Raw genomic sequence first — 13,791 nt, 5'->3', positions numbered from 1 at the left:
AATTATACTTGGTACTGAAAATGATGACACATTAGTGTTATTTTACTATCAGTGAGTTTAACTTGATGTAGCAAAATAAATAAAGCTAAAACTGAAATAAAAATTCATAAAACCTACATAGATGTATTTAAAAAAAAAGTAACTACATTAACAGTAACTAATAGTATCTATAGTATCTCAGTGATGTTAAAATAACACTGCATTAATATAATTTGCAATTAATATATATATACATTAATATAATGTGCAACAGGCCATGCCTACCACACATACATTTGCAGAGAGTGAGCTTGGATTTCATTGCTCAATGATGATAAGTGCCGTATTTCTTCTAAACCATAAAGAGATATTTGTGGGCATTCTATTGGCAAAATTGAATGGCTTGTTCACATTGCGCTTTAATTAAAAATAAACCGCAATTTATATAGAGAGATGCATTTTTGTGCATACAGACATTTTTTAAATCCTTCATAGGAACATATAGGATGTAAGTTCACATTTAGGATCATTATACGCATGCTTTTCTAAACTAGGCCCCAGGATCACATCAGGGGCATTTTCTTCGAGGAGACAAAGGAGGCAGTGTCTCCTCAAAAAACTGGATGAGAAAATAATCGATATTACAAAAACAAAAACATATTACTAAATGTGACATTAAAAAGTGTAAAAGTCACTCATTTTTATAAAGTAACAGTGTCCAACAGTTACACCAGCATGTGAAGTTACAGTGGGAGGCTTGCCTCCTCTGTCCCTATTGACTTAAAGGGATAGTTCACCCAAAAATGAAAATTTAATGTTTATCTGCTTACCCCCAGGGCATCCAAGATGTAGGTGATTTTGTTTCTTCAGTAGAACACAAATGATGATTTTTAACTCCAACCGTTGCAGTCTGTCAGTTGTATAATACCTGTCAATGCTAACTCTATCTATAAGAGTCAAAAAACACGTACAGACAAATCCAAATTAAACCCTGCGGCTTGTGACGACACATTGATTGTGCAAGAAACCAAACAGTATTTATATCATTTTTCACCTCTAAAACACCACTATGTCCAACTGCCTTGCGCATCCGGTTGGTGAGGTCTGAAAACGCGTTCTGATGACGGAAGTGATGTCTCGCGCTTATACTTCAATGAATGTGAGACATCACTTCCGTTGTCAGAGCGCGTTCAGACCTCACCAACCGTAATAACATAAATTTACATTTGATATACAGTGTGTATATATATATATATATATATATATATATATATATATATATATATATATAAAAGTGAGGACTTTGCCTCCTCATTTAAAAACACCACCGCGCACACCACTGGTTCAGATTTTGTGATGGCTGTTAGCAACCCCTGCTGATGCTCTGTTGTTTCTGCAGCTGAGGGAGAAGGTTCTGCTTAGGCAGCAGGGCAGTTACATCCTAACGGTGGAGGCAGGGCGGCAGCTGCTTCTGTCTGCTGACACACGGGCCGAGGCGGCTCTACAAGAGGAGCTGCTCAACATACAGGAGCGCTGGAGACAAGCCAACGTTCGCCTGGAGGAGCAAAAGAAAGAGCTGGCTGTCCTGCTCAGGGTAGAGTTCTTTATGTCATAGCGCCACCGGTTGACTTTATTTGCAGTCTTTATTGCTACATGTCTGTATAATTTTAATGATTTTTTTTCTTTCTAAAAAATTCTTCCAAAAATTGATTCATTTTAGTTTTCCTAGACGTTTTTTGTGTTATTGCTTGTGTTTAAATAAGTATAGTTACTAAATATAAAAATATTACAGTAATTATATAAATATAAGTAATATAAATAAATTATCAATTATATTATAAACTAAAATATAAATATTAAATAATAATAAGAATAATAAAATATTTAAACAATAGTTATTAGTTAAATTATAACACTATTATTAGTTAAATTAGGGAGTTTTAGTTTAAAATAATTGTGGAGTTAGATGCTGTCAGCCTAATTTTGTCAAATATTGCTTTCTTATACTTCCATATCATTCTTTTTTAATTTGTCTCTCAGATAACGCCAAACCAATCATTACATAGAATTAGCTCACAAGACTGATTTGTTTGTAAATCAGATGTCACTAAATTAGTTTAGCACTGCATGATACTATAAAACCATTTTACTTGATTCAAACTCTGTAGGATTGGGAGAAATGTGAAAAAGGTATCGGTGGATCTCTGGAAAAACTGAGAGCATTTAAACGACAGCTTTCCCAGCCACTCCCAGATCGTCATGAGGAGCTGCAGTCTGAACAAATGCGCTGCAAGGTATGCAAAGTTCAGATTCAGTATGTGGAACTGAATAATAATGAATTGATGGAAAATAAACTTTACATTCCTTTCAGGATCTGGAGAGCACGTTTGACGGCTGGAAGGAGGATTTAACCCATCTGACGGTGTTGAGGGAGTCTCTGTGCAGTTACATCAGTCCAGAGGATCTGCGTGTGCTGCAGGAACGCATTGAACTCCTGCACCGTCAGTGGGAGGAGATCTGTCACCAGGTACAATGGCCTTTAGGTGGTGCTGTTTTACTACATATGCCCATTATTGTTGGTGCAGGTGACATTTTCAAATCATCATAGGCACATTCACATGGATGCTATCTGTGCACCATAGGGTTTTAAAACACATCCACAGATAGTCTTCTAAAACACATAATTAAATGCAGAGAAAACAGAGTAGATATTTGCTGTGCAGCTTTAGTTAAATTTCCTTTTTCAAACATTACTGCATCAGAGTATGTTTTGCAGAATATACTACCATATGTTTTTTGCTTGTAGAGAGTAATGCAAAGCACCAGCATTTAGCTCAAAGTGAAACTTGAATGCAAAGCAAGTATGATTTTTTCGTGCTCGCTCTTTGTGGCATCCGGTGCGTGAGCTGAGACACCACAGGATGTGAGTGAACGTTTGACAAGACAGATTTAACTGTAGGTATATACATACAGACTGTCAGAAACTCTTCTCTTTTGGACACGCGTAACTGCGTTTTGTTTATACTTTAGTTTTGCAAATTATGAGGCTACAGAAAGATGCTGTGGCTGAATGTTTGATTTAAACTGCCTAAATTAAGCTTAAATGCACAGACATATTTGTAATTTCTGAAGGACTATGATTTTGTGCATTTGTTTGTGCAGTTGTGTCTGCGCAGACAGCAGATGAGTGAGAAGCTGAATGAATGGGCCATCTTCAATGATAAATACAAGGAGTTGTGTGAATGGCTGACGCATATGGAAAGCAAAGTATCCCAGAATGGAGACATCAGCATCGAAGAGATGATTGAGAAACTACGAAAGGTAACAATCTAATCTAAATCTTTGCCACTGAATTCATTTCTTTTCTTGTTATGCTCATCACTAAAATATTTGTTATTTTATTTTTATATTATTATATATTTTATATTATATATATTTTATAATAAATTATTAATTAATTATATTATGTAAAATGATGTAAAATATAATTTTATTATGTATTATATATTATTTAAATGATATATAACAATGTATAAGTAAGTAATTTATTTAAACATATTTTTTTAAATCATAATATTCATAATTAATTATATTATTTTATTTCATTTTACTTTATTGTTTTATAAAAATTAAAGTTAGGGTTGCCCAATACCTTAATATAGCATGTACAACAACTGTAGCTCATACAGTATTTTTGAGAAAACATTGTAACCCATTTTTTGTATGAGGTGTTTGTAACAACATAACGATAGCCACTTCTTCAAAAGCTACTAGAATTTAACTGAATTGTATAAACTATAACTATAAACTTCTAAACTGCAATGAGGAACTTTGTGAATGCTTATCAATGTCTCTATCTAACCGCAGCACTGTCTCTTTGCCTCTCAGGACTATCAGGAGGAGGTGGCGGTGGCTCAGGAGAATAAACATGAGCTCACGCAGCTGGGTGAACGTTTAGCTCGGGCCAGTCATGAGAGCAAAGCCTCTGACATAGAACACAAACTCAGCAAAGTCAGCGAACGCTGGCAGCACCTGCTCGACCTCATGGGGGCCAGGTAACACACTGCATTGTGGATCTGTTGGCATTATCCTCACTATTTTACACAATATTTAGTCAGAATTACTTTAAAATGCTGGATCGCACATGCTGCAGTCATGTTGAGCCATGGTGATCATGAGGGAGATGCAGGTTTAAATCCGCATTGTGCTGCGATTACTGTACATTTTCCTCTCCCTACCTCATAAGCCTCCTGTTTTTAAAATGATAAATTTAACGATATAATATAAATTTGAATATTAAAAGATTTTAGTATAAAATAGTATGCTGTATATAGGTGTTGAACATTTCTTTGTTTTTACAGGATGAAGAAGTTACGGGAGACTTTAGTGGCCATTCAGCAGTTGGATAAGAACATGAATAGTCTACGCACTTGGCTCGCCCACATTGAGACCGAATTGTCCCGTCCCATCGTCTACGACACCTGCGACTACCAGGAGATCCAGAGGAAACTGGATCTGCAGCAGGTACACATGATGCATTCAAAAATACACCTGTTAAGTTTATGCGTTTACTCTGGATAAAACATTCATTTTGTTCTTCGTCCAGGAGCTGCAGAGAGACATCGAGAAGCACAGCACAGGTGTGGCGTCTGTGCTGAACCTGTGTGAGGTTTTGCTGCACGACTGTGATGCCTGTGCTACGGATGCTGAGTGTGACTCCATCCAGCAGGCCACACGCAGCCTGGACCGCCGCTGGAGGAGCATCTGTGCCATGTCCATGGAGAGGAGACTCAAGTATGACCAGATGATTTTTTATATTTACTATATAAAATTATATATTACTTTTATATATAGTATATTTACTATATTTTCTATTTACTATATAGATATATACTATATATCTTTTTTGTGCGTTCAGTAAGCAGCTTTTTTGCATTGTAATGTCATTTTATTTAAAATGTGTATCTTTTAATATGATTGATATTACAACCTGATTTCTGGCTAGATCATCACTCTCAAAATGTAAGGTCAAATTGAGCGCATTGTATTGTGGGATACGGCATGTTCACTTGTACACTGCACATTTTGACAAGTGCATCAGGTCACCTTGGGTTATCTACTCAGAAAAATATGCATACTGTGCCCAGGATGCATACTGCAGAATGTAGTATGAGTATTATGGTAGTATGCCTTGTGTTATTTTAGTATTCTTTATATGCTATTATATTTTGAATATTATTTTGAATTAGCTTTTTCCATTTTCATTTTAAGTTTTAGTGATTTTGTTTTTATTTTTATTTCAGTTGTTTTAGTTTTAATAATTTTAGTACTTCACTTTTATTTTATTTTATTTTATTTTATTAAAAAAAAAATGATAACAACAATAGCACCACATGTGTTATGTATCTGCTAAATATCAATTAACCTAAACCTAAATTGTGCTCATTTGAAAGGATTGAGGAGACGTGGCGCCTCTGGCAGAAGTTTCTTGATGACTTCTCGCATTTTGAGGAGTGGCTCACGATGTCTGAGAAGACAGCCGCACTGCCAAACTCTTCAGGTGTCCTTTACACTGTTGCCAAAGAGGAGCTCAAGAAATTTGAGGTGAGATTCAGTCAAACTAAATGAAGGTAATATTAGTGAAAAGATTTATATCAACACTCATTTCTGTGCTTTTACAGACATTCCAGCGGCAGGTGCATGAAAGTTTGACACAGCTGGAGCTGATCAATAAACAGTATCAGCGACTGGCACGTGAGAATCGCACTGACGTGGCCTGTAGTCTGCGAGAAATGGCCCACAATGCCAACCAGCGCTGGGATAACCTACAGAGAAGAGTGTCCTCGGTCCTACGCAGGTTAAAGGTACAGAGCCATTTGATTAGTTTTCCACCAACATTTAAACTAAAATTAGACATTCATCAATGTATATTATACTAACACAAATCTGTGAAAAGAACTTATTTTATATTCATACTAATAAAACATTCCATCTCTGTCTAATAACTACTCATCAAAATAAGTTAAAGTTAAATTAAAGTTAATTTATCAAATGCATAATAGTATCCAGCAATAATTGTAACTAATTTTTTTAACTTAAACTATAGACATGAACAAAGTATTCATGTCTATGCATTCAGCATTAAAAGTTAAATATTTTGTATTGAAATATAGAACTAAATAGAAAAAAATATCATGAGCTGTCTTAAAGATAAATTACTGCTAAACTTTCCTATTATTTTATTATTTATTTTTAGATGATATAAGGTGGATTATTATTTAAAATTTAAGTTTACATAAATAGTATTATATAACTTTTAAATATTGTGGTAGTAATAAAATTATTATTATTAATATTATATACATACTAATATAATTACTCATAAAATTATTAATAAAATATATAATTTAAAACATTTATATTATAATATACATGTTTTATTAATGTTTAATTTATGTAATTATTATTAAAATATTATTTAAAGCATTATTTATTAGTAGTATTATTTTTTAAATTAACCTTGCAGTCCATTTGGGTAAATACAAGTGATCTTTTACTCTGAATGTGTTTTTTGATCACAAAACATTTTTTTATGCCCACCACAGCACTTTATATGTCAGAGGGAGGAGTTTGAGACGGCACGAGACTGTATCCTGGTCTGGCTGACTGAGATGGACCTGCAATTAACCAACATTGAGCATTTCTCAGAATGTGACGTCCAGGCCAAAATCAAACAGCTGAGGGTATGCATCTGTTCTTTAGAACTGCATATATTCTCCTGTGTCGTTCTCTTATGGAGGTTTTCTGCTCCGTCCAGGCGTTCCAGCAAGAGATCACTCTGAACACAGCCAAGATTGACCACATATTCCAGCAGGGTGAAGCTCTTCTAGAAAAGAGTGAACCGATAGATGCTGCTGTGATCGAAGAAGAGCTTGAAGAACTGCAGCGTTACTGCCAGGAAGTGTTTGGACGTATGGAACGCTACTACAAGAAACTTATCAGATTACCGGTACATTGAATACATCAGATGCTTTTTCTGACTGGTATTTTCTTGCATTCTTTTTACATTCATTTTATTTTCATATTTAAAAAAATCATAACTTTTTATCCAGCTCACAGACGAAGAACATGACGTATCATACTCGGACCGGGAGTTTGATCTGGACGAAACTGCTGACGTGTCCAGCTTTCCGTGGAGCGAGCGTCTGGGTGACGGTTTTCTGTCCCCTCTGCCCTCCTCCAGTCGGTCTGCGTCGCTGGCCGCTCCTCTGCGGGCCGAACGCTCGGGTCGAGACACTCCGGCCAGTGTGGACTCTATCCCTCTAGAGTGGGACCACGATTACGACCTGAGTCGGGGTTTGGAGAGCGCCAGCAGAGCCTTGTCCTCCGAACCAGGAGATCAAGGAGAGGATGGATACCTGCAGGGCTCAGCATCTGCCCTCTCAGGTCAGTGTGGGCTCTTTAGACCAATAAACACATAAGATAGAATAAGTAAGGGATCCAGACAGTTGTTATTGCAAAGTAAACACTGATGGAGTGATTGGGACCCCCGACACGAAGCGACGGTCATCATTGGGGAATGACTGACCAATCAGAATCAAGCATTTCAGAGTGTTGTGTAATAAGAGAATATAAATGAAACGTGTGAGATTGACCTGAAAAGTTTTTAGTGTGGTTCAGCATTCAATCATGTTTGTACTGTATGCATGTATATGTTTCTTTCAGATGTAGTGATTCCAGAGAGTCCTGAGGCATTTCTAAAACTTACTGAGCAAACTCTGAGGTCCAGCGCTGGTAGGCAACAGCAGTCACAGAAATCTGGGACTCGCTCACTAGTCTGTTGCCTGATCTTTAGTTTCTACTCACAAACCTAATCAAAGCACAGAGACGCGTGCTGCGACCATCGGCTGTATTTTCTAACCCTTCTTTTGATTTGTGTTGTTTCACACAGTATAATCAGTTTTCCAGTGTTTGCATGTAGTGTCACAGGTTGATGCCCACTAAGTTCACTATGGTGTTCGTCCTTGGTTTCTAATGCTTTTGGATTTCCAAATCGACAGCATTACTCACAGTATTTTACAATCAGAGCAGACTGTGAATTACAAAAAATGCAAATAAACAATTGAAATTAAAAATCGAATGCATTTAAATTAAGTGTTTACTCTTTAAATATTAGTGGTCGACTGATATGGGTTTTTTTAATGGCCGGTGCCGATATCTAGAGGTCACAAGGGTCAAAATGGGAGAGAATTTTATTTGTGGACCATTCCATTTTTATTTATTTATTCATTTATTTATTTTCGACATTATTTTCATGACAATAAAATTACTCATTACTGTTAAACATACATATTTTTTGGAATTAGATTCACATTGCTGTTGTACATTATTTTTTTACTGCATTACAGTAAATACAGTAATACAAGGATTTTTGTTTAAATTAGTGTTATTTTAATATTAAGTATACACTTTCATATTATTTATTATTATTTTGAATTGGCTTTTATTTTTATGTTTTCATTTTGCAGTTACTTTGTTTTCTTTATCATTTGCATTAGCTTTTTTTAAATTTCTATTTAACTTTAATTAATTTATTTTAATTTATTTTTGTTTTAGCTTAGTAATTTTATTACTTTAAACTTATTTTATTTCAGTTAGTTGCCAAGGCATCAAGTTTTTTTTAAGTTTTTCCATCTAATATTTATACTTTATTTTATTTCAGCTTTATTTCAATTAAAAATATTTTTAATAGTTATACTTAACAATAACAACACTAGTTTATAAATGAGATTTATAAATACTAAAAAATTTAAATAATGTTTTTTTTTGCATTACATTAAGAAGAATTGATACTCTATTACACAAATGACAATTCTGTGGGAAAATGTGTTTAATTGTCTTGAAAATATGATCATAATGCAAAAAAAAAAAAAAAAAGGCTTGATGTCGCCAGTTTTCAGAACTAACACAAGAAGTCATCTCAAAATGCCAAATATCATCCAATTAGTCGGCCCATAACTATCAAATCTCCATTATGCCAGGTCATCATTGTAAATAAGAAAATATTTCTTAATTGACCTCCCCAGACAAATAATGGTGAACAAACATACAATATTATATGAATGGCATTCTGGAGGAGTGCATAAATTCACTCTGATTGTAAACTGCTTTGACTAATGATACATTTGATTAGAAGAACCTAGTATGTTTGACTAATGAGAAAGCAATGTTGTGATGTCCATCTCTTGATCATGCACTGCATCAGGCCTGCGAACTACAGTGCAGTTCAATGCACAGATGCAGCTCAGAGCAACTTCCTGTTGTTCCTGCACTGATAAGTGTTTGGTGTTCCTCTACAGGTGACACCGGATCACTGGAGACTCACATCAGACAACTGGATAAAGCTCTTAACACCAGCTGCTTCCATCTGCAGCAGACGGAGAACATCATACGCAGCCGAACTCCCACTGGCCCTGAGCTGGATGCCACCTACATGGGTTATGTAAGTGAAAACACTATAGGACTATATTTGGGGAACTGTCACTGTAGTAAAAATGTGCTTTGAATAAGAAAGCATTTGCTAAATAAATAAAATGACTTGTTTGTTATATTTTATTTTATCAGATGCGTCTTCTTGAAGAATGCCGTGGCAGCATAGATGCAGTAAAGCGAGTGGGATTTGAGCTGAAAGACGAGGAAGACAAGACATCAGGCTTCGTCAACCCCAACAGCTCTGAGTCCCAAACCTCAGGTACAAAACCATATCATACACTGTGCCATGCATATAAACACATGCATTCTTCAAACTTCTCATTAAAACTAATGCTGTTAGTAGCCTATATAAGCAATAGAGCAGAGGGAAAAAGCTGAATATGTCATTATAAACATTATATATGTTGCATAAGATACTAGATGTGTGGAAATATAGAATAGACCTTAGGGTAGTGCCAAATTTAATTTTTTGACAGGAATGAAAACAAGGCTGCAAGTGCAGTGTATTCAATGATTTGTACTGTTGTTTAACAACATACGATTGTTCAGCAATGTTTTTCAAAAAAAAATAAAAAAATTGTGATATTGGACCTTTATATGACTAAAGCAGCCTCATTTTCATCCATGTTAAATTCAATATGGCGTCTAACGTGACTAAGGTCTATATGAAAGTTTCATAACATTTCAAACTATTTTGAATGTTTTAAATTTAATGTTTTGAAAAAATGAATTATTAGTGGGTGAGACGTGGTATTAAAGATTGCATTTTATCATGAAAACGCAGCTAAATGCATATATTTTGGATTAAATAACATTTTTTAGAATAGCATGCACTGAATAATATCAGAAGCATTTATTAAGAAAATAATGAATGGTGGATTTTGATTTCCTTGTGTCTGATGCACCATACGATGTAATAATGATTGTTAATGTTATTAAATATTATTGTTACTATAAAGTGTAACCCAGATGACATAAGCAGTGATGCAGAGCTCTGAACAGATGTTGTCATTTGTATTGTGCAGGTGTGATCGAGCGCTGGGAGCTGCTGCAGGCTCAGGCTCTCAGTAAAGAGATGCGCATGAAGCAGAACATGCAGCAGTGGCAGCAGTTCAACTCAGACCTGAAGAGCATCTGCAGCTGGCTGGACCAGGCAGAAGAAGAGCTGGAGCAGCAGCGGGGACAGGACCTCAGCACGGACATACAGACCATCGAACTACGCATTAAGAAACTCAAGGTCAGACACTTCAGTTATTATTGTTAACTATCTTATTTTACAATGAAAAGTAATTGAAATAAAACTGAAATAATATATAAATATTAGATGAAAAAACTAACTGAAACACAATGGTAACACTTTACAATAGGTTTCATTTGTTGACATGTGTCTGTTAACCTTAGTTAATGTGCTGTTAACTAAAATGAACATAAAGATTTCTATTAAATACTTCAATTAAGTTCTGTCCTAAAACTCTGGATGGCACAGGCTAAGAGGTCCTTAATTCAATCTGCTTGCAATCACATTATTCTCTATAGGGCACAGCTGATTGGTTCCTGCTGTATCAGTAGCCAATGAGCTTGCTGCTCAACCTTCAAATACTTGGTCAGCATTTGCTGTAGCAGTGCAGCACGCTTTCAGAAACCCTCCCCCTTCCCCAGCTCCACCTGTATAGATCTGCTATGGGTGATTCATGTATGCAATATTGTACAGCAGCAGCATGTCTTACTTGCTCACAGCAGTGTGTCGTGTATGTATTGGCAGTAGCAGGTCCCGTACTTGCTCTGTAGCAGCAGCAGGAATAACCAACAGCAGCAGCGTAGCAGATCTATTTCGCCAAAACATATCAACATTGTCATATCCATTTCCATGCCAAACACTCTGAGAGTTGTCATGACAGAACTAACTTTAGCAAAGTTAATAAACGCTGTAAAAATGTTAACAATTAAAAACTGTTAACAAATAAGATCTTATTTTAAAGTGTTACCAATAGGTTTAAGTACTAAAATTACTAAAACTGATGCTATGTAGAAATATAGACATGACAAAAGCACATAACAAAATTACTAAAACTGAACCTGGAAAAGCTTTGGAAATGTTTTTTTTATTTTATTTTTTTATTGAACAGTTTATTGAACCTTTAGACATATAAAATCTTAAAAAAAAAGGTTTGTATATGTTTTATTGTTGAGTATCAAATTTGACCCATCAGGCTTTTATGGCTCATATAGTATAAAATAGTGAGAATTTGGAGCTCATACTCGCAGAGGAAAAGCACCTCAAATTTATTCAGAGGCCCAAAACTGGACAAAAATATGCAGTTTGGTGCAGTTGCTGATATTTATATGGTTAAAAGCAAAAAGACTGTGAACCATGACCTGAAAGTGGACATTTTTACAATTATACTATAAAGGGCTTTTTACTTGCGAAAAAAGTATAAACTACCAATCAGACGAAAGAAGGCATGTAGCAGATTGTTTTTTTAGCAAATTTTTGATCATGTTGATCATTAAAATGATAACATAAAAATAAAAGCTAATTCAAAATTGTAATAAATACTATAAATATCACGAATGCCACATTTTTTGAACAACTGTTTTTGTTTGAAAGGGTTATCTTTTTTGTTGTTGTTTTGTTGTTTGTTTGTTGTCCAGCTTGTTCATCATTGACACTTTTTTCTCTGTTGACCTGTGACTCCACGCAGGAGCTGCAGAAGGCTCTGGATAAGCGTAAGGCCATTGTGCTGTCCATTAACCTCTGCAGCGCTGAGTTTGTGCAGTCGGACAGCGAGGAGGCAAGAGACCTGCAGCGACGGCTGAAGGAGATGAATAACCGCTGGGAACGTCTGAGCAGCTCTCTGGATGAGTGGAGGAATGCTCTCCAACACGCTCTCATGCAGTGCCAGGCAAGAAACACCTCAGCAACAACTGATCTTGAAGCTTTTATAAGAAGATGTACACTTTGAGAAGACATTCATAAATTTTGCTTTCATAACAGCTCTGCATCTTGAAAAAATGCTGCTGATTTGCAGAAAAAGGTCTATTACCTATTTACCTGAACATGTACAGTTTTTTCACAGTTCTGTCACTGGCCACAATTCTAACCTTGAAATCAGGATTAGGCATAAAATAATGTTATACACAAGAAAATCAGCTGAGAATTACAAATAAACAAATAGTTATAACCTGGCTCAGAGGCAGACAGGAATCAGAAGTCTTTGTGGGAGTTTTTCTGCTGCTTAAGGGATAACACAAGATTTCCACACCAAAAATGCTGACTATTTTGTGAAAAGTGTGACATGCTAGAACAAAACAGACACTATTTTTGGAATCAGCTCCCCAAAATGAGTAAGAAACAAGTGTTGGATTTCATTCAGCAAATATGATGCAGGAAGGTGTAATTGTTTAGGGGCTAAAAACACAGATGATGTAAAAGCATCTGATTCTTGTTTTTCCTAATGCTCAGGACTTCCACGAGATGAGTCACGGTCTCCTTCTGTGGCTGGAGAATATCGATCGCAGGAGGAATGAGATTGTCCCGATTGACCACACTCAGGACAGCGATACGCTACAGGAGCATCACAAAACGCTTCTGGTAAATGATTTCTCTTTTCTGTTTATACAGCATATTTGGGTTACAGCTTGCTTGGCTTGTTTTGATTAAACACCGCTTGTTCCACAGCAAATCCGTCGAGAGTTGCTGGACACGCAGCTGAAGGTGGCGTCCCTGCAGGACATGTCCCTTCAGCTGCTGGTCCACTCGGAAGGCAGTGACTGTCTGGAAGCCAAAGAGAAGGTGCATGTGATCGGGAACCGTCTCAAGCTGTTGCTGAAGGAGGTCACACGAGACATTAGAGAGCTACAGAAGACCCTAGACATCACCAGCAGTCAGCAGGTAAGTTGTCACAAAAACATGGATGTCCACAGTTTGCCTGTTTTGACTAAAATAATACACTGCCTGTCCCAAAAATCACTGTTTGGATTTTAATAGGCAAATACTTAAGTCTATGGATGTTTTCTAGCATGTTATATGTTTGGCAACAATTCTTTTAATCCTAAAAGATGGAGTGTGTAGCTTTTCATTTCTTAAACAACAATGTAGGAAGACGCATCATGGCCATATTCCAGGATGACAATGTCAAGATTCATCAAATTGTAAAAAAAAATGTCTGTGAGGGAGCATGAAGAGGCATTTTTTACACATGATTTGGCACCCCTGAGTCCTGACCTTAATTTCATTGAAAGTCTTTGGGATGTGCTGGAGGAGACTTTACAGAGTGCTCACCTCTTGCATTGTCAATACAAGATCTTGACCAAAAATTT

The 13,791-nt window shown here is 36.0% G+C and overlaps 1 protein-coding gene across 12 annotated transcripts in view; it reads left to right on the top strand.

Moving 5' to 3' along the window:
• The window catches only part of syne1b (spectrin repeat containing, nuclear envelope 1b), a 121,011-nt gene that overhangs the window by 99,999 nt on the left and 7,221 nt on the right, over positions 1-13,791 (top strand). For 10 of the 12 annotated variants that reach the window (XM_051867412.1, XM_051867421.1, XM_051867422.1 and 7 more), the window contains 19 exons: positions 1,379-1,573; positions 2,148-2,273; positions 2,351-2,506; positions 3,142-3,300; positions 3,868-4,034; positions 4,341-4,503; positions 4,586-4,773; positions 5,433-5,583; positions 5,661-5,843; positions 6,585-6,722; positions 6,797-6,988; positions 7,092-7,425; positions 7,705-7,773; positions 9,339-9,481; positions 9,604-9,730; positions 10,497-10,708; positions 12,174-12,374; positions 12,935-13,063; positions 13,151-13,363. In XM_051867412.1, coding sequence (XP_051723372.1) covers positions 1,379-1,573; positions 2,148-2,273; positions 2,351-2,506; positions 3,142-3,300; positions 3,868-4,034; positions 4,341-4,503; positions 4,586-4,773; positions 5,433-5,583; positions 5,661-5,843; positions 6,585-6,722; positions 6,797-6,988; positions 7,092-7,425; positions 7,705-7,773; positions 9,339-9,481; positions 9,604-9,730; positions 10,497-10,708; positions 12,174-12,374; positions 12,935-13,063; positions 13,151-13,363 — 3,246 coding nt within the window. The remainder of the gene's footprint in view (positions 1-1,378; positions 1,574-2,147; positions 2,274-2,350; positions 2,507-3,141; positions 3,301-3,867; positions 4,035-4,340; positions 4,504-4,585; positions 4,774-5,432; positions 5,584-5,660; positions 5,844-6,584; positions 6,723-6,796; positions 6,989-7,091; positions 7,426-7,704; positions 7,774-9,338; positions 9,482-9,603; positions 9,731-10,496; positions 10,709-12,173; positions 12,375-12,934; positions 13,064-13,150; positions 13,364-13,791) is intronic. The other 2 variants (XM_051867415.1, XM_051867414.1) reach the window with 1 other exon arrangement.

Source organism: Ctenopharyngodon idella, chromosome 17 (genome assembly GCF_019924925.1).
Source record: "Ctenopharyngodon idella isolate HZGC_01 chromosome 17, HZGC01, whole genome shotgun sequence".
NCBI classification, from domain to species: Eukaryota; Metazoa; Chordata; class Actinopteri; order Cypriniformes; family Xenocyprididae; genus Ctenopharyngodon; species Ctenopharyngodon idella.
The sequence above is the reverse complement of the archived record's forward strand: the minus strand, read 5'-3'. Positions and strand labels throughout refer to the sequence as shown.